Consider the following 26,736-nt stretch of genomic DNA (forward strand, 5'->3'; position numbering starts at 1 on the left):
TCACCTGATGCAGAAAAAGTACATTAATAAAAGCCAAAGAGCGTGGCTTGACTCTGTTGTTTGGTTTGTGCTAAACACAGAAAGGATCAATATTTAACATTGACATTAATGGTGGGGGATGAGAGCTTGAAACTCCGATTCCTCTCTTCTTTGCATGGGCATTAAAGATCCCTCGGTGCTTTTCATGGTAGTAAATGGCTGTCTTGGTGTCTGTGGACGAAACAGAGCCTTGACCCTCATTCTTATTAAATATTTATCCTGTAGCAATGCAGGAGTGATCCCCATTGGAAAAGGAGTCTCAAGAGCTCTGTGAGTCCCAAATCTTAGTCCCAAATCAAGTGCTTTGAGGTCACCCAGTGTGGTAGAGCCTGTACCCACGTTGCTATCAAAAACAGGGGGGCTGCACTTGAAGTGCCTCTCAGGAACAGCCCCTCGGTCTCGCTGTCTCCTGAACCATAGCCAGGAATTGACATTGGGCTTTGGCCAAGACTCTTCCAAGGATGGTATGAGGATGGCAGGTTAGTGTTGAGTCCCCATCGTAGCATGAAGGTCACCTCTGGGGACAACTGTGAACTGCACTGGGTTGGGGTCCCTCTGCCCTGAGCAGTCCTCCAACACTATCTCTGCAGGCTCTGCACTTGCCATTGCATGGAGAAGCCATGGCAGGCCAAAATACAGCCAAGAGTTAGAAACAGACACTGATTTTTTTGCACCAACACAGCCTAAGGGGAGAGATGGGACTGCAAGAGGAGACTGTCCTCAGCATTACCCCCAGGGAACAGCAAATTTTAATCACAACGCTTCGAGGAGCCCAGTGAATCCTGCACTGCCAGGAGACCCTAATCTTTTTCCCCCAAATCAGTCTGATTTGGGGAAACTGGGGAGTGCAGTGCAAAAGTCGTGCTCATTGAAAGCAGGATGAATTACTCCACGGTTACTCCCACCACATAAAAGAAATCAGGGGATGAAGGGGAGCAGGCGGCAATGCCTGGTAAAAGCATGTCGCTTCCCTGGGGGAGGCTGCTCTATCGGCGTCCACATTGATTTTCAAAATTAATTCCCAGCTCGCTTCCCGCGGCGACCTGGCCACCGAGAGCATTAGCGGGAGCCAATTCAGGACTCACGTACTCCATTAGGTCTGTGAGATGAACTCCGTAATAGCAGGTGAGAGATGGATTGCTTCGTGGGGCTGGGAGGGTATTGCAAGGGCTGGGAAGATAAATCCTGCGGCAGCAGGAGGGGACTGACAAGATTGCTCTGTATTTTTTATGTTGTAGGGGGTTTTTTTGGACTAGAAAAAAGGGCAGGTTGTACGCCCAGGTCACATGCTGACGATGGGTCCTGCTGGGGGGCAGAAAAGTAGGCAAGAAAGGAAATCAAGGCAGGAAAATAGGTTGTTGACTAGTACATGCTAAAGGGAAAAGTCAAGACATTTGTGTGCTCTCATGTTAGACTGAAACAGAAGAGGTCCTCATGAGGATATGGCATACAGAGTGAATTATGAGCCAGAGGTCCCAAAGCCATTTCAACTTGCCAGGCTGCAGCGCCTGGTTCCCAAGCACTGAGGACCAAGGCTCCTTTCCCTCGTTTGTGTGGGGCACTTAGTGAATCACCTCCAGGGACCTCCATCCAGATGCCTCCGAGCATCGTCCCCACCTGCATCATGACCAAAGATGCTAAACTCAATCCAGCCACGAGCCAAAAAGAATGATGCTCCTCCATGTGCCTCAGGGCCATGGATAAACCCGTGACTCTCCTTTATTTATCAGCAGAGACATAGCTTTCAAATCCCTTGGCTTTATGTTGAGATCTTGAGTTTATGTTGAGGGAATGTATCAAATACAGCCAAGGAGGGATAAGATCCTGTTCCAGTTTCTATTGCCATTCCCAGGGGGGCAGAGTTAAGGTTATGTAGTGGGGCCATGTGGGAAGTGTCATCTTAACCCCACGTTTCCTGGCCAGTTCTCCTCTGAGTTCAGGGAATTGGACTCTCATGGTCTCATGGAAGAGGTGGCGTTGGACGCCCACAACTTAAAATTCGATGTCAGCAGCACGACTTGTATGCATACATCTCACTGGGTTCATGCTACAGCTGTTGCACTGGTCCCTGTGAGAAAGCAAGCCGGAGGTTCAGTGGGGACAAGCCAGCACAGCCCTGCAAAACTCCATGGTGCCAGGTGGGCTTCAGTTGGCCAAAGACTCGGCTCTCACTAGTCCAGGTTAAGATGTTCCTTTTTGGCCATGTATTGCAGCAAAGGAGGGAAAAACCTTGCAACTCCATTCCCAAAGCAAAAATATGCAACTGCAAGTATGGCCAGCAACAGGATGGACTAGGCTGGGAGCCAGGAATTTTTTATGAATGTTTTCAATCCCCCAAAGTGGTATTTCCCTCCTTGCTGACAGCTCTGAATTCCCTTGCTTAGAGTGCTTGACTATTGCTGTGTGCATAGCCTCACACAATGTTCCTGGGCTTATTTGAGTGAAATAATTACTCAGCCTCCATTGGAAACTGTTGCTCAGAACGGCCTTTTTCACTGGAGCCACGATGTCAGCTTTCCCCACCTGAAAGCAAAGGCTGGGACTACAACTCCCTGTATCCCACGGACTTGAAATTATGTCTCTGGGAAGGCAGTGATTTTGGGGTGTAGCTAAATTCCTGTGCTTCTGTCAATGTTCACAGCAAAAGTGCCATGTTTGCTTGGCATCCCTGAGCAGCACGAAATTCCCCATGATGCCTACACCACACTGGCAAGGGCTAGCTGGTCCAAGGAGCCTCACAGATAAGAGCTCCTCAGATCTGCCCTGGCAAATAAGGCCATGAAACATCTCAGACTGCCGCCGACTCCATGCCAGTTAAAACTATGGCCGATGAAATATTTTTTTTCAGGAGGGAATAGTAGAGATCTGCTAGAAATAATCCCTAGGAGGGTGCAGGGCAGAGTGTGCTCATGTGCTATCATCTTTCCCACTCTTTCTTTGGAGCAGCTCCATCTTTTATTAGCAAAAAAAGGGGGAACCTTCTCCTCTGGGAATCTGCCTGCACCTCTGCTTTTCACTGCCAGCTCACTCCTCGAGCACCAATATAAAAAAAAAAAAATAAAAAAGATAAACAACCCTACCAAAACAAGCCTTCCTCGTGCTTCTCCTGGCAGGGAGAGAACAAACAACATGTCCGATGGATGAGTCACCGCACCATCGTGCTGCCAGGAGGACCCGGGATGCCATGAGGATGAGCACAGCACTTGAGGAAGGTTTATTTAACGAGCTTTCCCTATCGCCTCTGAGTTGGGTGGCATTTCAAAAAGCTGTTGTCAGTCTGAGGACAACTCTGGCAGGTTGCTTGATAAAGGTTTCCTCCAGCAGGTTAGTGGGAAAGGGTGTCTGATTTGTATCACATCCCCTCTCCAGTTTCCATCGGGGTGGGGAGCAGCATGCAAGGGCACAGACACCCTAATATTCAGTGCTGTCCAAATTCTGGGTGCCAAGTAGGGGGAACAGAGTTCCCCAAAAGTGAGGATGGGCCACAGCTGCATCCTCCGCTGCAGAGGAGCTGACGAGTGGTGACAAAAGGGACATTGGGCTGTTGAGCTTTTCCTTTCCAGTTTCTGCTGCTTATTTCCATCTGCTTTGAGAAACCAGTCAGGACAGACTGGCCAAGGGAAGGAGGAGCATCACCACCTTATGGACAGGGATCTGTGGCACAGAGGGCTAAGGGTGTGGCTTCTCTCACCCAGTTTCAGCCATCTAAATGATACTTAGCCTAAACTGGTCCGCTTACGTTTCCTCTACCAACAACAGTGAAATCCCCCAATTATTTAAGCGTCCAACACAGGATGGGGGGAATTATCCAAGCAAGAGTTGATGGGAGAGACAGTGAGATAAAGATGAAGGGTAACAAATAGCATTGTCTCTGCCCATTACTGTCAATGCTCTGCTTGCATTTGCATGAAACAAGTAAAAAATAGTGGTAACGTAGGAGTGTTTGCCTTGGAGAAGCATGGGAACCAGGGGGAAAAAAAATCATGGTGCAGGAGAGTGAGTGAGCGAGAAGAGAGGGAAACCAGCCAAGTCAGATCATCCTGACCTCAAAGTATTATATATCTCAGTTATTTTAACAGCAATCAATACTTTGAAGGACAAAGGGGCAGAAGGGAGAGAGACTGCAGTAGAAACAATGCCATGCTTCTCCCTGGAGAACACAGGTTTGCTTCTGTGAGATGAGGCTGTGCCCAAAATCCCATCCCTGCCCTGGGAATCACCCCTTGGTGGCAGTGACCCAGCTCTGCATCATATCAGCACACCCTGCACATGGCGGCTACCCTTTAAAGAGCTAATCTGCTGCTCGATTGTGGAGATCAACCTTTTGTGTCAATATTTGGAGGTCTTAACATTTGGCCAGGCAGGAATGCCTGGTGTGCACCTATTTATTTTTGTTATAAGGGCTTCAGTGTTGGAGACAAAAGCAGATGAACGTGGACATTCACAGCCCTGGCTTCTGTGCGACCTTGAGCATCCCACCTGGGACACTCTTATCTGAGAGCCCTGGAGTGGGACAATGACCTGCAACCAGTGATGAAGGACAATCCCAGGGCGGCAGCGTGGGCTGGGACAGGCTTCATTTGCGCTACAGAACTAACCTCGTCTCCGACCCTCTGCTTCATGAATCATCATCTCTGACATTGCAAAACCAACTTGATGAGGGATTAAATGGAAAAAAAAAAAAAAAGAAATAAAGGGCTGGAACAGAGGGAAAGGGCAAAGCTGGTGGGTTGTAACTAGAAAACACAAAGTGGTCTCAAGGGGGGTACTTTTGCCTTTTTCAGAGTAGGGATAAGGTGGCAAAAACAAGGCAATGGGGATGTGCAGAATGAGTTGCTTTCTGTCTGTGGCTGCATATGTGATTCCTGAAGATGCCAGGGGCATCCTTAGAGAATCTGGCTGGAGGTTTGAGCAGTCTGTGGAGCCCAGTTCTGAAGGACAGGGCTAAAGCTGTTGAAAGACAAGGGCTATCGAAAGAGATGACACATTTATATGAGAAAAGGTTTTTATCCCCTGCCAGACAGCCCAACATCAAGCCAGCTTTCCCACTGCGTGAAATGAAGCTCCAGGATCCTGTTTTGGAGGATCACATTGGTTATTATTATTGGTTATTATTATTTATGATGATGATGATCAGCGATTTTGGCATTTGCTAACCGGGCTTTCCCTCGGACATCACGCCAATGCAGTCTCACCCGGTGCAATGGTCCAATATGCCACCAACAAGCAGGGTGAAAGCCCAGAAGCAGGCACACCATCGACTTTGCATCCCCTAGCCCAGGAAAAACTTGCTTTTAGGTCCTGAGCAAATTTCTTCTCACCTTCCTTATCGTTCACTCTGAGCAGTACGTGGGTGCCTTTCCTTGCTTGAGCAAACATGGGTGCATGCCTCAGTTAGCAGGGATGGAGAAGGAGAAAGGATGAATCCCAGCCTGATCACAGCCAAGGCTTCTTAACAGCTTGCTTTAAATTTTATAGCCCTTTTTATGGCGACGAGAGCGTAAGTCTTTAATGCTCCAGGAGAGCAAAGGAAAACTTTCGCTAGGAGGATATGTGAACCCATTTTACTTATGCATGATTTAGTATGATTTCTATTCAAGGGAGCACACAAAAGGCCCAAATATTTGCACTTTGTATTATAGAACTGCTATTCCTGGCTCTTTACAGAAGTAATTTATTTCAATCTCTCCCTACCTTGGAGGAGAAACATTACAACTCCCAGTTTGCCAGGGAGTCAATAAAACAGTAGCACTGTTTAGGGTCTGCTTCGCCATCGCTCAGCAAGGCAGCAGTGGGGAAAGGAAGAACATCCCCAAATTCTTCCTCTCAGAGCCCCCTTCTTCATGGGTGCATTTTCACCCATGCATGGGACCAAACTGCCGGAGTTTGGCCCTGTTTTTCTCTTTTCTACCTGGGATTAATGTTATTTTTTGCTCCCCAGGTGGCTTTTTAGTCCATGGGTTAAAAGGAAAGGGAGACGGGTGCTACGCAGAGGGTAGGGGGGAAGATGGGGACAGGGGGCAGCAGTAGAGCCCCAAATTTCTTGCACGTCTTCAGGTGATCCTGGCATGCTCAGATGGGGCAATATCGGCTGCATTGACTGCAAAAGCTGAAAGAGTAGACAAAAGAAGTCATTAACCCTCATGGCTGCAATACCATGTCCCTGAACTGGCAAGCAAAGTGGCCCAGGGGTCAGTGCTAGCAAGGGTCAGTTCATCCCCGGAACACATGACCTTAGGGATCCAGACTCAAAGAAATAAAACAGTTTTGCTTGGATTTTTTTCTTGCTGGAAGTTCAGCTCTCCATTTTCCATCTCTGCAGCCTTTACTCTCAAAACAAGCCTCTCCCCAAAGGTTTTCCATCCATTTTTTTTTTTTTTCATTTAGGAGTATGGGCGTACCTTGTTCACATACCAGAATCATCTAAAGAAGTCCTGAAGGCAAAACCATTCCTAAGATGACAAAATGACAAAGGTGACAAAGATGTCATAGTGACAAAGGATGAGGAAAAGGCTGAGGTACTTGATGCCTTCTCTGCCTCAGTCTTTAATAGTAAAATGTAAAATGGTTAGTGACCTGCTACATCACTTAGACACACACAAGTCTATGGGGCCAGATGGGATCCTCCCAAGGATACTGAGTGAGCTGGTGGAAGTGCTCACCAAGCCACTTTCAATCACCTACCAGCAGTCCTGGCTAACTGAGGAGGTCCCAGTTGACTGGAGGTTAGCAAATGTGATGCCCACCTACAAGAAGGGCCAGGAGGGTCCCAGGAACTACAGGCTTGTCAGTCTGACCTCAGTGCTGGGGAAGGTTATGGAGCAGATCATCCTGAGTGCCATCACATGGCATGTACAGGACAACCAGATGATCAGGCCCAGACAGCATGGGTTTGTGAAAGGCAGGTCCTGCTTAACAAACCTGATCCCCTTCTATGACAAGGTGACCTGCTTAGTGGATGACAGAAAAGCTGCGGATGTTGTCTACCTGGACTTTAGTAAAGCTTTTGATACCGTTTCCCACAGCATTCTTGTGGAGAAACTGGCTGCTCATAGCTTGGATGCGCATACTCTTCGATGGGTAAAAACCTGGCTGGATGGCCGGGCCCAAAGAGTTGTGGTGAACAGAGTTCAATCCAGTTGGCGGCCACTCACAAGCGGTGTTCCCCAGGGCTCAGTACTGGGGCCAGTTCTGTCTAATATCTTTATCAATGGCCTGGACAAGGGGGTCGAGTGTATCCTCAGTAAGTTTGCAGGTGACATCAAGTTGGGCAGGAGTGTTGATATGTTTGAGGGTAGAAAGGCTTTACAGAGGGATATGGACAGGCTGGACTGATGGGCTGAGGTCAGCTGTATGAAGCTTAACAAGGCCAAGTGCTGGGTCCTGCCCTTGGGTCACAACAACCCCACGCAGCGCTACAGGCTTGGGGATGAGGGGCTGGAAAGCTGCCCGGCACAAAAGGACCTGGGGGTGCTGGTTGACAGCCGGCTGAACATGAGCCAGCAGTGTGCTCAGGTGGCCAAGAAGGCCAACAGCCTCCTGGCCTGTATCAGAAATGGTGTGGCCAGCAGGAGTAGGGAGCTGATGGTGCCCCTGTACCCAGCACTGGTGAGGCCGCACCTCGAATGCTGTGTGCAGTTTTGGGCCCCTCACTGCAAGAAGGACATTGAGGTGCTGGAGTGTGTCCAGAGAAGGGCAACGAAGCTGGTGGAGGGTCTGGAGAACAGGTCTGATGAGGAGCGGCTGAGGGAACTGGGGCTGTTCGGCCTGGAGAAGAGGAGACTGAGGGGAAACCTTATCGCTCTCTGCAACTACCTGAAAGGAGGTTGTAGTGAGGCTGGTGTTGGTCTCTTCTCCCAGGTCACAAGCGATAGGACAAGAGGAATTGGCCTCAAGTTGCGCCAGGGAAGGTTTAGGTTGGACATTAGGAAAAATTTATTTACCAAAAGGGTTGTCAGGCATTGGAACAGGCTGCCCAGGGAAGTGGTGGAGTCACCATCCTGGGAGGTATTTAAAAGAGGTGTAGATGTGGTGCTTGGTGATGTGGTTTAGTGGTGGACTTGGCAGTGCTGGGTTAATGGTTGGACTTGACGGCCTTAAAGGTCTTTTCCAACCTAAACCATTCTGTGATTCTATTTTGAGGGTAAAATGCAAGATGAAAAATCTCTGCAAGTGATGGGAGGACTGCACCTTGCACAGCCGCTCTCTAGCTGGGCTCTGCCACACAGCACTCCAGCAAAAATGGAAACAGTTCAAAAAGCCATTGTCTATCTCTCTATCCATCATTAAAACACGCGAGTCCTGCCCATTAGGCAGTCTATTAACAGTTCTCAGTGGAAGCAGAGAGAAAGAAAAGGTCCCTTCAGGGGAGCTATTCTCTTTGCCATGAGGTTAAAAATGCCTGTGACCCCCAAAGATTTATGCATTCAGAAATCATGAGTTTCCTCACAGTAAAGGTCTTCAGTATCAACTAAAACCTGGAGGTTTTTCTCCTCCTCTTCTTTTAAGATGCAATGATGGCAAAAGGATTTGGAATTTATTCCCTGCACATCGCCATAATCAAATAACATGCTAATGTTATTAGCATGGGACCTTGCATCGCAAATGACTTAGAATCATATTCTCTTTCAAAATACTAGAGATTCATTTAAATTGGTCTCCACAGCAACCAGAAACGAACTGGAATAATATCAGGTGAAAATCTTCATGGCCAGGCATGGCGAATGAGGAATTTCACAGCGGGGATTGAGGGGAGAGCCATGAACTCAGCTTGAGCCCACCATGGTTGGTGGCCTTGTGCCAGTCATCTTCCATTCAAACAGTTACCAGCTGTGATAATGAACACAAGGACAAAATGAACCTGCACGTCCAGGAGGACCTCATAGAAAAGGCGTGAGTAGACATGAGGATCATGTAGACGTGAAGCCTGAGGAGGCTTTCTTGGTCCTCCTCCCCATAGACACTTTCTAAGTGGCCCCAGGGGAGATGCATATGACAACTGGTTTCATTCAGGCTAAATCAGTTCTCATCTGTTAAGCTCAAACCTGGCTATTTGCAAACGGCCTGAGGGAACATAGCTCCTGATCATGGGCCAGATTCCCATATCTTAAGGTTGTATGAGCACAGACCAGGAAGAAGGTGTTTGCTGCTGGCTTCCCTCTGTTAAAACAGGAGATGCTGCTCTTCCTTCATTTCATCTGCTCTGCTCACAAGCTCACCAAGATGGGCACTATCTCCCATGAGGGTCTGGGATGGGAAGGACCTGCAGCATCATGTGGCCAGCGCCCACCAGTTGATCTCATGGTTTTGTCCCACAGAAAACACTCCCCAAACCCATTTGAAAATGAGCTGAGCTTTGCCATGCCATGGCTGGAAAGCTACTGGTTAGAAACCAGCTCTAATTTCCCATGAAAATGTTTTCCCAGCTGCACCACTCATCTTCCCTGCACTTGTTTCACTCCGCGGTTGCTGTTATGTCAGTGGGCATGGTGAGATCCTCATCCTGGTTGGGGCTTCTCGGCGTTCCCCAAATAAAATGAGTATTAGCAATGCGGCCCACAAAAATGTCTTTGAAAGCAATGTCAGAAAGTTGGAGGCGTTTCGCTTGAGAATGATTGAGAGTTCAGGCAATGAAAAGAAAACAGCCTCGACCAGTCTCTCGGTTCTGTTTGTAATTATCTGAGCTCCGGTGGGTGTTAAAACATCTGTACTGGTTTGGCAGGGACTGGGGAGCGTGGCTTGTGCCAAAGGCAAGAACTGGCGTGGGTTGAAAGCAGCGCAGCAATACGTTAGCGTGGTATTCACGCTCAGAAACGCGGGGCTGTAAGCCTCTCCCGTAAGCACTTTTGGGTTAGGGTCAGCCCCAGCCCTGTCTCCATCCCCACGTCCCCTATCCACCGTGGCTTGCACCCCTCTGGGACCATCCAAGGAAGAGCTGAAGGTGGTTAAAGGAGATGCAGGGTTGGCTGGAGTCCTGAATCCTGCTGGGTTTAATATCCCTCTGGAGTTTGGTCACCATCAGTTCAGGTCCACGTTATGCTCTTTCATTTCTTATCTCTGTGGCCAACTGTTTCCACCTGGACACCCTCCATCTCCCCATCACGTCTGGTCACGGACAAGCAAACCTCTCCCCACTGGATATTTCTGCACTGAGCAGTGGAGCAAGGTCCCAGCACGGATGCTGCTGTTTGAACCTTGTGCACTAAAGCATGGGCTGGCTTTGTGGTTATTTTTAATAGACAGCAGCAGCAGAGTTGGGTTTAGTGGAGCAATGGAGCATAACGTAGAGCTTGGTCCTCAGGAGACTCGGGTAAGGCAGATTTATTGCAATCTCCTTGAGGGCAATATTTTTGGATTTTGGCATTCCTCATTCCCTGACTCAGGAAGAAAATATCCTTTGGCATCTGAAGACTGGAGCAAACCTTTGCTCCCCTGATGCTCTCTCATGGGTTGTGAACCATCCCATGGGCTTTTTCAGCAGCTCCTCACCCTCCTCTTCCTCTCTCAAACCCAGCTCATGAAGTGCGGTGAGCCCATCCTTAAAACCCCAAAGAGACGGATTACATCATCGCCCTTGTGGCTGTGCCCATCCTTGCACACACCACAGATGATACCAGCACCCAGACCAAAATCCACATCTTCTTACCCAGTGCATTGCCTGTGCTTTGCGCTTGGCTTAGAGCCAGTTGAAAATGTTCTGACATCCTCCAGCTGGAAAATGCCATTTAATCAAAATAAGAGCTTGCCAAGGGATTGCTCGCAGCCAGAAATTACAAGAAACCTTTAGAGGATAAAAGTGAATTTTAAGCAAAAGGGGAGAAAAGGTCTTTTCTAACCTAAATGGTTCTATGATTCTATGACAAGGTCAAGGTGTTTCAATTCATTCTCATCAGAGTGGATCCTTTTTTTTTGCCCTTCTTCAACTGAAGATCATCATCATGTGCTTTTTAGATGTGAAAGCACAATTCTGAGTGAAACTCTTGATTTTTTTCTCAGATTCATTCAAATTCAGAATGAAAAGGTGTGAATCAAAATCAACACTGAAAGCAGATGAAAATGGATTCCAGTGAGAGTGAAAACGAACACACTGAATTTTTACCACCTCTGAAGTGGAGTTTGTGATGGGCTCGTCATCTGCTCCACTCGCTGGAAGGGCAGCGTTTCCCCAGCATCATCTTGCGCGGGCTCCATATGTGCCACTTCTGAGAACGCTTCCTTCCTCACGGGAATGGGATTTATTCTATTTTGTTTTAATTACCTAGATCACCCATGCCCACACTGGGTGTATTTGGCTGCTGAAACAGATCTGGATGAGATCCATCACTTGGTGCCCCTCTCATCATTATCACAGAGTCCTTCACCCATGGGATGAAAAGCGGTTTGTAACAAATCTGCCGTACTTTGGATCCATTTCTCTCTGCACATGCTGGGAGGAATAAGCCATGATATAACGGATTTTGGCTATGACCACAGGAATGCAGGAATTACCAGGCCCAGTCTAGACCAGAAGCCAGCCGGCTTCAGCCTTCCATCTACAAATGCTTCAGAGACAACTGAGAACTTCACAAGGATCACTCATGCGGCAACACACCCCAAGGAAAACTGATTTGTGCCTCACTTCATCATTTATAAAACTTATTAAAGCAAATACTTTAACTTATCTGAGGCATTCTTGCACTTATGACAGTATTAATTCTTTAAGCCACTTTATCTGTAACACAAACCACTCTGGGTCATACAGGTCCGTGAACACAGGGTTGATCTTCCCTTCAAACTGCACCAGGAGACACCAGACAGTAGCGTGTGTTTTCATTGCTGAGACATGTCAGTGGATTTTTTTTTTTTGCTGCAAGAAGCACTGTTTGTCCAGGGCTAGGACATCATGGACTTATCTGCATAAAAATATTACTGGCAGGCAGAGGACAGGGTGGTCCTTCCAGCAACGTGCCAAAGAAATTCAAAGCATTTTCAAGTCTGTACTCTGAGTTCTTCTTAAAGGTAGCAGAAACAGTGGAAGTGAATTTCTGGAGCATCACAGAAAAGCCAGCAGGATCTCAGACCCTCAGAATGAGTCATGTTGATGCCAAAGAACAGATATAATGGTATTTAGAACTTGTAATAAAGCTGTAAAAGCGTGAATGAACTTCAAGTTAAAATCAGAAATCCACCCCTTTTCTTAGACTCATAGAATGAAATTTGGGGATGAGAAAGAACCATGGAAATCAAGAAACTGGGACTGAGATCATAGAATCATAGCATCATGGAATGGTTTGGTTTGGAAGAGACCTTAAAGATCATCTAGTCCAACCCCCTGCCATGGGCAGGGACACCTTCCACCAGACCAGGTTGCTCCCAGCCCCATCCAACCTGGCCTTGAGCACTGCCAGGGAGGGGGCAGCCACAGCTGCTCTGGGCAACCTGTGCCAGTGTCTCACCACCCTCACAGTCAAGAACTTCTTCCTAATATTTAATCTAAATGAGATATTTAAAAAAATAAAAAATGTGAAGACTGAAGAGACACCACAGTGCTCTCCAGGAAAGACAAAGTCTTCTGATCCATCAGGATTTTTTTTTTCTGACAAATCTCAAGAGAGGAAGGCAGCATTTTCACCTGGAAGACCAGGTTTTGACCCTACCACTAATCATCAGAGCAACCATCAACTAGGAACAAGACTCATCACAGAATTTATGGATTTCAAGTGAGTATTTGAAAGACTTCATCATGACTCATTTGAGAGCAATGTGAACCGTTACAGCAAGCCAGCAAAAATAATTACCATCATAAAGGCTTTATATCAAGGTTGAGCCTGTGCAAAGTATATGCAGGCTCGAGGGAACCGTTACGCAGATAGCAATGTCAAACAAGGTGGCGCTTGGCAGGGCAGGTGATCTCCCGTGAAATAAAGGTGAGGATGGAGCCATGGGCAGTGCAACAGCCACTGACTGCACTTCTACATGTGATGAAGCATTTGCAAGTGCCCGAGTGCCCAGACGCCTGCCCAACACTTCAAAAAGAGGATTTGTTGTCAGTTACGAAAAACCTCAGCAAAGGCAATGAGTCACTGCACTCCAGCTTACTTTCCAAAGCAATGGCATATAAGAACAGAGGCAGTTGATATATTTGGCAGTAAAATGATGGACAGCAATCATACCAAAAATTGGCGAGGAGCAGCTGTGTTGGCCAGGATGGGATTTGGTCATGTGGAACTGAAAGAACACATGATGAAATTTTTGAGGTGAAATGTTATTTTCCATCCTAATAAACAGATAGAAAGGGTGGCAATCAATCAAAGGTGCAAACGAGTCAGACACATTCCTCGGCATGTGACAATGGCCCAGTAAGTATGAAAGGAAGCTGAATCCCCAGTAAGGGCTTCAGATGTGCCAGAACTTCACCAGCTGCCATGGAGCAGCTGGAGGACTATGAGGGACATTACACAGAGCAAAAAGGATAAGAAAACATGAGTCTAGACTTACCCAGAGCCAAGGGGTATCAGACAATATGCTGATACAGACTTAGATGAGGCAATGTCTCACCTCATGCTTTGCCCTCCGACCTTCCTGGTGATGCTAACAGGGAACAATTCAGTTTTACCTGATGGGGTTGCTGAGGCATCTCAGCTCCTCACCATACTCTGAAGCCTGGTAACTCCCTGCAGTGTAAGTTCATAAAAATCACAGAATCACGGAACACTTAGGCTGGAAAGGACCTCTGGAGATGGTCTAGTCCAACCCGCTACTCAAAGCAGGGGCAGCTACAGCAGCTCAGGACGGGTCCAGCTGGGTTTTGAGTATCAACAAGGATGGAATCTCAAGTTGGGGTGTTTTTTCATGCTTAATTGTAAGTATTTACTTCATCTTCTGTGGTGTAAGGTGATCATAAGCATGGACCAACAGTTAAGCTGCTCTTTGAATGCCTGGTGGAAACTGTAACCCCCTCCTAGGTCTGACTCCCAGAGAAAGAAAAAGCAGGCTGAGAGCAAGGGGGGAACAGGAGACATAAATGACATCTCATTTTCCTGTCCAGTCTCATTTTTCATCAATTTTTCAGGAGCTGTGGCCAAGTGTCCCTTTTAAGACCATTCCCACCTTGGAGGGAGCAGGTACCATCACTGAGCTGCCTTTGGCAGCAGCTGGCTACAGGCAGAAGAAAAGAGGCACCAACACGTCTATGCGGTGCCTCGATGAATCCCTTCCAGCAGAGGCTGCCGTTATGCTAAGTGCTTGTGGAGCACCTAGCATAGCAGAAGACTGGTTTCTTGGCTACATCTACACCGTAAGGGATCCCGAGAGATGTTCTCAGCCTTCCCAGAGCAACCCGGGATGTGGCCAGGGCACAAATGTGGACACGGGCATCCTCGGATCAGGTGTAACCCCACAGTCCAAGTCATAAATCACCAACATTACAGCTCTGACATTGTACCACACTAAATAATGCAGAAGTATGTTTGAGAAGCAGGCAGTAATTATAACTGAAGCATAGAAACCATCCAGGGAAAAAGTGTTATCTTTACAGATAAAATCAGTAATAAATGCTACTGCATTCATAAATAAAAATCAGCCTGGAAACAAACCCTGAGTGGTGTCATAGAAAGTTCACAGAAATCGACAGCTTCACGGCTCCTTCCTGCTCCGTGTGCCTTCACTCAGAGGCTTTAAAGGCTTTAGAAAGCTTTCCTTTTACCCAGGCTTAGTTTTAATTGGAAATATAAAGCAATACAAATCAGTAAACAAGCAGGCATTGGGGTCCGGGAAATGAGAGTCTAAATCTGTCCTGGCTTTCATCAGGTTTTATAAAGCAGAGCTGAGGACGTATAAACCATGGCCCCTATCAAAGTTTGGAGGGAACAATGTGAAATATATGGAGGGAAAAAGCGAAATACGGTGGCTTGGGGGGGGGGGGGGGGGGAAGGAGTTGTGCTGTGAAAAACTGCCTGAAATGATCCATCATGAAGGTCACTGTGATTTTCTCCCTTGTCCTCCAACTTGCTTGGACACAGGTTTTGTGGTCCTGTGTGCATCATGTTTCCCAGCCCAGCCCCGACATCTTGGGTATCACCTGCAGATCCACATCCCGTCCCAATGCCCGAGCATCTTTGCAGACACGGGGTACACCTCCATGAACCCCAATGCACGATGGCTGGGGCACAGGGGCTAAAACAGTCCCAGGACCCCTCTGGGAAATATAAATGCAGGCAAATCTGACTGCGAGTTTCCTCCCAGCTGGCCGGCACCCAGAATGTCTGTCTGTCTCCCTCCCTCCCTCGGTTTTGCTCAGGCAGTGCCGCTTCGCCGGTTGCTTCGCTCAAAGCCCATCAGCTGTTTTTCTTTCCAGAGGCTTTGCGTGGTTTTGCTTTTCGATGTGATGCTGATACCGTCTGCTGCACTCATTTTTCCACGGTCAGTAAGTCATCCTAAAAATTCCTCAGTGCCCATTAAACTAATGGGGCTGACCTGACGCACACAGGGCTCGTAGCGATAAAAGCAAATTATAAAACGAAGAATTATTTTAAATGGGTTTCTGATCCTGGGTACCTGACCCAGGAGACAGCCCCAGGCAGGGCCAAGAGGTATGAATGCAGCTTGCCAATCTCTGCTAGGAAACCTGTGCTGGAAAGACTGGCCAATGCCTTTTGCTATTAAAAACCCCCCCAACTCCAAACCTCCTGAATTTCATATTTCTTCCTTCCCCTCCAGGTCAAATCCCAGCCTCAGCTCAGCAAACCCAGCAGGACTTTGGCCAGGAAAGGGCAGGTTTTTTCCCCAAATGCCCCAGTCCTCCAGCTCCGTGTTTATCTTCAGAAGAGGCTGGTCAGATACCCTTGTGCTGGGTGCCTGCTGGGAAACAGTCATGAAGAACTGGAGTATTTGGCTGTTGGTCTTTTTTGTAAGCTGAGACAAGAGCATTCTTTGCCTATAAACCTGGTGCTTCCACAAACAGCCGTATCATCTGCCAGTTCCCATCAATGCTGGGTATGGTTAAAGGGGGCTCAACTAACACATATCTCCCAGAGGTCTCTCTGGGATGGCAGAGTTATGGGTTTGCAAACACAAGGCTGACATATTCTCTGGATTTTTCCAGCCCCACCTCTCCAAAATGTCCACAGACACAACAAAACATCTAAATAATAAAATCCTAAAAACTCCTAAAGTCCCAAATACCAAACTCTGAAGAAAATGTGGACCCAGCACTGCAAACCTCAGATGTTCAATTGCATCAGACCCCCTGAAGCCAGACAGTTGGCTTTCTAATCATGTAGATACCTTAAGACCTTTTATCTTGCTGTCTGGTTTCTAAAGCCCTATGTATCTCTGCTTCAGTCCTTTTCCCGGCACCTAGGTGGGCTAGAGATCTCCTTTTGGGATTGGCAATAAGTATCACAGCAGTGCGGTGTTGACTCTGGTCCTGCAATGCTTCTGGTAACATAACATCACGAAAAGCTAACTACAGCAAGAAGAATAAAGTATGGAAGAGTAATAGGGGTTGATCCTTATCTGGTGTAAATGAAATGATGACAAATTACAGTATTTGAAGATCCAAATATCTCAAAGGTCTTGACAGCAATCCTGAGATGGGTGGGATTCATCTCAGCACAATTTTAGGAGTCTACAAAATGGATGTGTCTGCCTGAGCTCATCAGTCATAGAATCATAGAATCATTAAGGTTGGAAAAGACCTCTAAGATCATCAAGATTCCCTGGAGAGCCCACGGAAATAAATGGACACTTTGAGTTGCAAATGATTTGCCTCATTTTAGACATCTTTTTCCATCTTCTCCCCAAAAGTGAACAGATTATAACCACCAGCACACATGTCACTCTCAACGGCATTGGTTCCCTCTCCAAAATGCCAGGGGAGTAAGGAGACCCTGACCAGTTGGCAGAGACCAGCATTGATCTCTCCCTATTTCTGTCTTCTAGGAAGTAAATTCCAGGTCATTAGTGGCTCTCTGTTCTTCAGCAGACTCATTAGCACCTGAACTAGCTCATCTCCAAAGAGAAAGAGGGAAAAATTGGGGCAGGCACTGAACTGCTCTCAAGCTGCTCCTTTGTGCCAAGACCACTCCAACTCCGGTATTGTTTACACTGAAATAAAAGCTGAACAGTGTCAGATCTTAAAATAACTTGCTGTTTGTGGAGCAGGAAAACTAGGGCCAGGGAAGTGTGGAGCAAATTTAAAGAGGCAGGATGACTAGGGGATGTATTGGGACTCAGGCAAGGAGGCATTCACATGCACCTGAAGTTCAACTATGAGCCTGGTGCAAAGTGATTTGGGTCTCCAACATCCATTCCAGTGACTCTGGGTAAAGCCTGGAGCTGAGACATGACATCTGCATTTGTCCTCCCAGAGCGAGTTTGCAGACATGGCTGTTTTCCTTGTTAGGAAAACTCAGAACATGGTAGAGAAGGATGGGTGGGACTGATCCAAATGCCCTCAAGATGTGCAACCAGTGAGTCTAGATGAGACACACGGTGTTTTAAAAGAAGGAGCTCCATGATGCTGAGTGCAGAAATTACTAATGGGAACACTGAGGAAAAGGCTACATCTGTAGGTATGGTGGGATGTTAGGTGAGAGGAAAGGGCTCAAGGCTATAGGACTCCACATTCCTGGCTCAATGCAGGTCACCTCCAAGTCCCAAATGGGGCAGGGGACAGTAGATCTTTGGGTAGGTGAACGAGACATCGGAAGGTGGGATGCATGGAGAGAAACCAACCAGATCTGCCCCATCCACCCCATGCGTCAAGCCTAACTCAACCGCAATCTGGCTCATTGCTTGTTGCAGAGTGTCATACTGTCTGTTGAGGGACAGACGGGCCTCCAAGTGAGGTGATATCCAAGTACAACCCATACCAGGACTTAAAGATGAAGTCAAGAGCAATCAGCCTGCATTGACAGAAGCTGAAGAGTCAAGTCCTGGCCCAGCTTGAGGGCACAAGGCTTTGCAAGGGGCTGCCTGCTCGGATGCCCTTAGGTGGCAGTGCTGCCTGCAGACACGGAAACAAAGTGCATCACGACTCAGGTGCTTTCAGGGACACAAGGACACTCCCACACCCCCTGCCTTGCCCCCATTTCTCAGCCCCCATTCCTCAGCCCCCCCGGCAAGCTTCCTGGCACGGCGCTGGGCTTGTAACTCCTCCAGGACACAAGCAGGGAAGGAAGGAGGCGTGTGCCAGCCACAATAGCAAGGAAGTACCTGGTCTTGTGGCGCTCATTAGTGTTTCCCCTCCGCTTCGGTTCCGCCTGGCCACGGCAGAGGCAGCGGCAGTGGGAAAGCAGGGGCTGCCCCAAGGCCATCATCTTGCGTGGGCTCCCTGGTGCCCTGTTCCTGCATGCAGGGAGGGCGAACACCAGTGATTTGGGGGCGTTCAGGGGAGGTGGGCAGTGTATGACGTGCAAACGTATGTTTTTACTTTAGTCTTGCTACTTGCAGCCTCTTTGCTAAGTTTTTGGGCAGCTCCTGTCCTCCCAACAAGTGTTCAGGGGTATCGTTGTGCTGGTTTTTCTCCAGCCCACCTTGAGCTGCCTTTGCTTGGCAAACACTGATGAGGCAGGAGGCATTGTTGGCCTGATGCTACGACCAACACATTTTTGGGGGAGAAGGGAGGAAGGAGCAAGAGCAGCCATATGGGCTCATCGCACTGACTGTGTGAGCAGGCAGCAGGTTGCGGAAGAATGAGCCAGGGACCCATATGGGAACCCCAGTCAAAGCAAGTCAAGTGGGTACTAAAGCAATAAATTTGCTCTCACGGGCTGGAAGGGGGCAATCGGTGAAGGGTCTGGGGCAGTATCCAGCCAAAGAGACCCTCAGTGGAGACCACGCACATGGGGCATAGGAGCTGTCATCAATGTGAGCGGAAAGTGACTGGTGTTCAGAGGCTGATCTGGCAAACCCTGCTGGAGTGAGCGCAGCTGAGCTGAAGGAGGAAGGAGAGACGCTCAGTTCTCCATTAAACAGTAATGCTCGGCCCTGACTTGCATTTGGCGAGACAGTAAAAGCCTTGCGATCGCTGGGGATCGATCCCAGCCGCAACGCAAAACGCCGGCGCTGAGCCTTGGAGATGGAGCTAGGAGTGAGCCGGAGCCCGGGACTGCCCTGGCGCAGCCCCCTGGCAGAAAGCAGAGAAATAAATAAAAGAAATAAAGTCCCAGATGTAAAAAAAAAAAAAAAGAAAACAAAATGCCTGGGCTGGGTGGGAGAAGCCACCGCTGCCAGACACAACTCATCAGGGCAGGAGCCCAGCACCATCTTTTCCCACGCCCTGCTCACCCTCTCCGAGCAATGGGAGGCTTCAGCTTACAGTGAGGACATTGAGTCACCCTCAAATATTCCCTTCCCTGCTTCCATGGCTGGGTTAAACCTCTAGCACAGGGGCATTAATACGGTGCATGAATAAGCTCTTAAATTCCGCTGAGTGTTTGCTCAGCACCCACGAATCCAAGCCCCTGAGACAGCCCTTGCTCCACAGAGGAGGTGGAAGAGAAGCCACTGAGAGGTGCTGGGGGTGGCACCGTAAATTAGGACAGAGTTAATAAGGTATTGACCTCTCTGAAGTAACCAACCTGTGTACAGGACCCCTGCAAGGACACACACACATGGTGGTTCATGAGAAATTAAATTTTGTGCTGCCATAGCTGTGGCTCTGAGTTGTACCAGAAGTGGGACACAGCAGGGTTTTGGTCAAAGCATCAGCTCCACAAAGGGTTAACGGCACATGAGATACGTTTAGTGGGATTTGGTATTTTTTTTAACTCCAACAAACAAAGCATATGAGAAAATCCAGTTCACAGCTGAGCCCTGGCTGCCTGCCCACTAGGGCAGGGAAAATGCAGATGGTTTGAAATACCCACACGCCAGCGTTTCTCCCGCAGCCTGTGGCTCAGGGTCCCCAGCAGGTCTCCCACCATTGTTTTTGAGTCAGCCAAGGTGGCAGCAGTGCAAATTGCTGTGTAAAAGCAGCACTGAGCCAGGAGCAAATCTACTATCCTTGGGCACCGTCGGCTTCCTCGGACCCGCGGAGGAGCTGAGATCCTGCGAGGCTCCGCTTGTTCAAAAATAGTAATTAGCTCTCAAAGTAAATAGGTGTTAACAGAAACAAAAAGCTTCACCACAGTCTGGGTAAACACCTTAGAGTCAATTTAATTTCCCTTCTCCTAGCAGATGTAATCGCACTGCTCTGTAATTATTTTCAGGTCGAGGCGGGGAATGAAGCCACTGCAGCAGCTTTGCGGAGCAGCTGCTCCTTGGTGGCGCCGGGGCAACCGGCAGTACCCGCCACTTCACCGACATTTAGGTCCCTGAGGCTGAAACGAGCTTCCTTTTGACGAACCAGATGTGTAATGCAGCTGGCGATCAGCTAAACCAGCAGCTAACCATAGCACGACGTTAAACGGCTCTAAACTCCAGCCTATTTCTTAATCCTTAGAGTCCCCCAGTCTAGACAGGACATGAAGGACTAATGTGAAAACCAAGCAACAGAAAAATTACACTCTTCCATCGAGGTGAAAACAGAAAGAAGCATCAAAGGGTATAAATTTGTTTGGCCTTTCAATTTCTTTGCCTTTTGGGAGTGCGGGCAGCACCCAAGCATGGTCTCGTGCTGGTGCAGAGGGTTTGCAGCCAGTTTGCATCACCATGTGCAGCCAATTTCAGGTTGCCTGTTTGCTCACGGGATTGTGCTAAAATTCAGCCAAACCCCGTCTTTTCTCTACCGTCATGAGGAGCTGGTGAAATAGGCTTTTACCCAAACTGCCCCAAAAGTGACTGAGTTTCTACTCCTCCACCGGCGGGTTAAAAGCAAACCTGTGACTGGTGGCTGGGGCTCAGGTGATGTGGGGTACCCTTCAAACAGGAGGTAATTCCCTGTGTGATGGCAGCTGAAGTAAACACCTTTGCTGGTGATGGAGCATTTCCCCGGCCAGGATGTGAATATAACCCAGGCAGGAACAGCGTGGCTTTGAGGCTGGACCCAGCAAGTCTTTCGGGTCAGTATAAAGCAGTCACGCACCCAGGAACGAGTACAACCAGAAAAATGTGCACAGCGACTTCCCTGGCAGTTTCTGATCTCGTTCCACCACGCTGCCTGTCTGCTGGGAGAGGGAGGTTTAGTTAATTAATTGCTACAATTAGCATGTAGCTATTCCTGCCCATGACAGCTACGTTTTCCTCCCCTTTTTGGTACATCCAATTACTGACTCAATCATTCTCCGAGGAAGAGGCCACAACAAGGCCCAGAGAGGTTTGAGGATGCGGGGGTGAAGATCTAAGAAATGCCAGATGTTCCAAGCTTTGTTTCTACCCAGGAACTGTCCTAATCTCATGCAAACTCCTCATCCTCTCCCATCCATCAACCCATGGCTTCAAGGAGGTGATGAAAAGGGAGCACAGCAAGCACAAATATTGCTATGACTGTTTTATTTCTCCCTCCAGCTGACCCATCATGAAGGATGGGTGATGTGCTTACGTACGCCAAGATGGACAAGACTCCCAACACCCATCAACTCAACCTCTCCACCCAGCCTCAGGCCGTGGGTCCTTCAAACAAACATTATCTGCTTTGGAAAATCGATGATTTATTTGCCATTATTTAGCAGGGATGGTGAAGGAAAGGTGAGTGTGGGGTCACTGCTTCGGCGAGCACCAAAGCGAAGCACCAGCCCTGAATAATTCATATTCCCTCTTCTCTGCAGCATCTGGACACATCTGCTGCATTTGCCACTGCAGGCTTTTTCTCGGCTGACTCAGAAAATCGCGCTTTGGCAGCTGGGTACTGTTTCAAGTGGGTACTTTCCCTACAGCGTTAATGAGCTATGATTTTGTTACAAATAGGAATTTTTGTTCCCCTTTTGCTGATGTCACTCTGTGATCCTGCAGGGAATAGCGCTTGGATCTCTGCAGCCTGACGAGCCCTACGTGCCCTTTGGGACAGATGTGCTTGCAAGCGGGAGATTGTTTTTCCTTTTGCTGCCCAGATTTATATTTCACTGAAGTCCAGTATCGATCCTGCTGCCGCTGGGCTGAAAGCTCATTTTACTAAATGGGAAGAAAAACAGTTCCCCCAGCTTAACACGCGCAAAATGGAAAATCCTGCAACAAAACAGCTCTTAAAAATGGAGCCTGAATGGTTTCACTCAACGTTGAGGACTGCGCTGCTGACATTGGAATGGGATGGGATTTATTTAGTCTGACCTTTCCCTGAAAGACCGTGTTGGTGGCGTTATCAAGGATCCTTTCTACCACTTGTTCACCCATTGCCAAGGTGACGTCCTGTTTCATGCGTCAGTCGGTGAAGATCGCAGCCACGCTACTGTGAGGCTTTGTTTGCTGTCCTGCCTGACAAGCTCTTGGCAGAGTTTCAGCTCCTGTGGATGGCAGCTGCTCCATGAGGGAGCAAAACAGATACAAGCTGGACATTATTATGGGGAGTTTCACGTAGACAGAGCATGGGAGTGGATTTCCCTGAATGAGACTGGACCATGGATGAGATAAAGCAAAGATGCCCAGAGATGTTACCAGGTGTAATGGGACTGGCAGGTGACCACAGCGCTGCACCCCATGCTCAGACCCCATCCCATCTCACTCAGGATTTATAGGAGCCCTCGTGGTGCCAGGGAAGTGGAGGCAGCTCAGCAGTGCTCACTGCAGAGGCTTGGCAAAGTGCAACTGAGTTTGGATGGTGGAGCACGACTCGTGGAACAGGTCCCACTGCTGCAAAATACCACCCGGTGTTTTTCTCTCCACTCCCAGTGTTTTCCCAGCGGGTCCCAGGAGGAGATGGGGATGCAGGTGGGGAGGACGTATCTGTCCTTCACATGAGAGCCTGTCCAGCAGTGGAGGACAACCGCAGCGGGGCAGGACATGGTCCCAGTAAAGCTTCTCTTCCACTCCACCAAGGGACTGAAACCTCTAAATGAAGGGGATTTTCACTGCTGGTTCCCACGACTCTCAAAGGGACTTTGGTGATGGATGAGGACAAAGGCTGCAGCTAAAAGAAGTCCCCAACCCCCCCAATTTCTTATAAGAGACTCAAAGGTCTACAGTTATGGGGGAAAAAACAAATTAGGTGACTCACAGGGGCAAAGCCTGCTCTGCTTCAGATGTCGAAGATAGAAAAGCCTCATGGAGGCTTCCCGTGTGTCCATCCATTTCCCACACCATCCCTCCCAGCCTTGTGGTGGGCTGCACCCCCCTCCCACAGGTCTGATGTGAAAGAGGAGCTGGGGCCCACTCAGAGGACAGGACAGGAGATGCTCTTGGCCATGGACACGGCTCTCATGGTACCTGTGCTCTCCTCGGACTGGTTGAAGCCACAGATCTGGCAGATGCTGCGAACCCACTTGTTCATGTCGTCCTCGGTCTCAGCCACCAGGTAGAAGGTCCTGTCACTGGTCTTGATGTCAAAGATGTAGCTGTCTTGCAGCTCCTTCTTGTTGAAGGTCAGGCCTGCGTCCACTTGCTCGCAGAAATTGAGGTTGATCACGCGCAAAGGTTTCTTGGAGTGGTCATTTTTGTAGTACTCCAGCACGTCGGGGTCGCCACTCATGCGACCGCTGCGCAGGATGAACCAGCGTTTCTTCCATGCCTGAAACCAAGAAGAGAGGAAGAGCATGAACCCCATTGCTCAGATCATGAGGACCAAGAAACCACAGTCAGGCACATGATGACACAGATGGACATGACAACTTTCTGCCCCAGGGTGCTCTGGGGTGCTGCTTACGACATCCCTGCAAGAGGTGCACAGACTCAGCTCAGTTCATCAGTTCAATACTCAAATCCCACTTGTTATCCAGGAGAATTAAATACTAAAACATCATTGTATCTTAAGATGACCCCAAAAAGTGCTAGTCTTGAGGCTTAGAGCAACTTTCCTCCTACCCTACAGACCAACCATACTCCCAGGACCCAAATACCCTCTGCTCCTTGATGCGAGATAATCTGCGGGGCAGCATTACCGGCAATTGCAATGCCAAAATGCCTTCCAGAAGCTTGAAGGAGCTCAGGTGCTTTGGACACAGCGCCCTGGGTATCCTGCCCTTCAGAGAAACCCCTGAGAGCATCACGGTGTATGTCTGCAGACACCAACCATGCCAATCCCATCTCTGTTTAAACAGCAGGATAGAAAGGCTAATAAAACCAACAGGGAACTGGTTTGTTTTCTTAAATATCAGGAATAATGCCAGGCAGACCCACGGAGAATCCAAGCTTCATTTGTTTTTCAGCATCTTCTGCTCCCTGGTACATAGGAAACTCCTTAGCAAAGGAAAAGGTTATCATTGATTCTTCCGAGCACTGCTGACGGCAGCGCCTGGCCAAACCACCCAGGGAATGGACTCGAGGGTTACGGTGTTTGAAGCAAACTGGCAAAATAAATGTCAGCCATCAGCCCTGGCACCGGGAGCTGCGTCCCCTCTGCTCTCCCCACGCCAAATGCAGTTGAGAGCCCACACGTGGGGACGTAGCCAAAACGATAATGTGCTAAATGCTACGACTTACATTACACAGAGAATCATGCAGGTGTAACTCCCCATCCCATGGACTGGAGAGGTTTTTTCGGGGGGTGGGCTCTGCATGAGCGTCCTGGCCCCTGTGGGAGGGATGCACAGGGTAAGGGACCACCGTGAGCTGCTCCCCATTGCACAGCTGTGCTGCCTCGCAGAGGGCTCAGCTCCCATGGCGTACGGAAGGGAAAACATCTGAGTTTGTTCAGGCTGCCTTTGAAGGCAGTGAAGGTTTGAGAGGTGCACGAACAACATGGGCTGGACACAGCCCATGGAGATGAGTGGGGTGATGTGGGTTGTTACCAGTGCTCCTGCATTACCTGACACAGACCTCGGTTTGCACCAAAGGATGCCAAGGGAGAGGATGTGACGTGATCCCTACTGTCCTGCCCCGGCTGGGGACTTATTTTTTTTTAAATGAAATTTACCTTATTATTGTTTTTATTAAATCACCAGTTTTGGGGTTCATATGATTATGAGAGGTTGGGTCATGAGGAAGCACATGATGTCTCTAAGAAGGAAGAACCAACAGCCGCAGACTTTTAGTAACCCAAGAGAGGCAGCAAGGCGAGTGATGTGCTGCGACCCCCATGATGATCCCCGGGAGCTGACGACACCCTTTGAGGCTTGCATATTGGCAACAAGCATGTGCTAGATCTCAGCCACCCAACTGCACCAGGATCCCATAGTTTTGGAGAATTCGGTGGCTGAAATAAAAGTAAGAAGCCCCTACGATGTTTTCTCTGAATGGTCTGATTTCGCACTGTACGTCTCAAAGGCTTAAAAATAGCTTTTGTTGGTGTCTTTGAGATTTGTAACCAAATTAGTTTTGCACTAATTCTCAAACTGGCTCCCAGTGCCAGGAAAGCAACTTCAGTGCAATCTTCTAAATGCAGTGAAGCAGTAAATTGCTTAGAAGACGTGCAAGGCTGGCAGATTTTGGTTTCATCCAGGAGACACTCACCCACATCTCATCAAAACGGCTGCTTTTAGACGAAAAAAAACTGCACATGGCAGAGCTGTGTCCATCAGGGAGGGAAAAAACCAATTTCACCACGGAGCAGCAATAATTTGCTAGTCCATCTCCTCAAAATGAATCACCCAAATCACTGGGAAACAAACCCATGAACATTTTTTCTAGCTCTAGGTGGAAAATGTCCCATTAGTTTCTTCCTGTTAACACTGAACCATTTCTTTGCAGCCCCTTGGCAGGACTAAGTCCTGGGCACACATCAGTGAGGGGGTCTGAAAGAAGATCAAGTTGCGCAACCTGAATGAAGACACATCCAATGCCATTTCTTGCTACTTGGCTCGCTGCTTTCCAACCGTTTGGAGTCAAGCCTTGCAGCATCCCTTCATGGCTGAGAAGCTGCATTCAAAAAACCCCACAAAGTACAGAAAGCAGACTCCAGAATTTAGAGCTTTCGCAGTAAAAATAGGAGGAAACACTGGAAGCAAGGCCAACGATTGCTACCACAGCTTCCCTTTTTATTGCCAATGCGAGAGCCACAACTTCTCCAGTTCTCTTTGGTCTGTCTGGGAGCAACGGAAAGCCCCACGCAGTCAATATTTGGCAGAGAAAGCAGTATAACACACGCAGTCTGGTGGTGTTTGGTAAGTCCTAATATCAGCTGTTTGGACTTAAGAACTGTTAAGAACTCTTAGAAAAGAACTGCTCTTGCCAGGACAAAATTTCTTGGGAAGATTCAGGAGCTGCAGTATCACTGGAGGGTGGGACCCTTGGGCAGGGCAACAGCCCACCAACCTGGGTTGACCACCCTGTCCACCTCTGCCTGGTGCACGCCTGATAATAAAGTCACCGGGGTTCTTCTGAAACAGCTTCTGTCCCAGAAAAACAGCTCACGGCAGCAGCCTCTGGACTGCCTGTCCTGGACAGGCAGCTGCAGGCAGCACAGCTCGATGCAACTCCCACCGCACATCCCCGCAGCAGGACCAGCTGTTCCTGCCTCCTAAGATCAGCTTCTGAGCCAGAAGAATACGCATTGACCATCAGAAGAGAATGGAACGAAATAATAAAGAAATAGCCATGAGCCTTCTTATTTTTGTGGTGATTTCCCCATTTATTTGAATTTTTGAGCACTGAGCTCAGCAAGTGTATTTTAGGTCTTCCCCATGGATTTGCTATGTCTCCATTAGGAAGAGGGCTCAGCTTGTGTTTGCCAGGCTGGTGGCTGCTCTT

General features: G+C 48.5%; 1 protein-coding gene across 1 annotated transcript in view; it reads right to left on the reverse strand.

Annotated features, from left to right (window-relative positions):
• Positions 1-26,736, reverse strand: part of GAB2 (GRB2 associated binding protein 2) — a 92,422-nt gene that overhangs the window by 13,910 nt on the left and 51,776 nt on the right. Inside the window, exon 2 of the mRNA XM_086481618.1 lies at positions 23,320-23,620. Within this exon, the coding sequence (XP_086337744.1) occupies positions 23,320-23,620 (301 nt within the window). The remainder of the gene's footprint in view (positions 1-23,319; positions 23,621-26,736) is intronic.

The sequence above is a fragment of the Leptosomus discolor genome, chromosome 1 (assembly GCF_034619465.1).
Source record: "Leptosomus discolor isolate bLepDis1 chromosome 1, bLepDis1.hap2, whole genome shotgun sequence".
Taxonomy (NCBI): domain Eukaryota; kingdom Metazoa; phylum Chordata; class Aves; order Leptosomiformes; family Leptosomidae; genus Leptosomus; species Leptosomus discolor.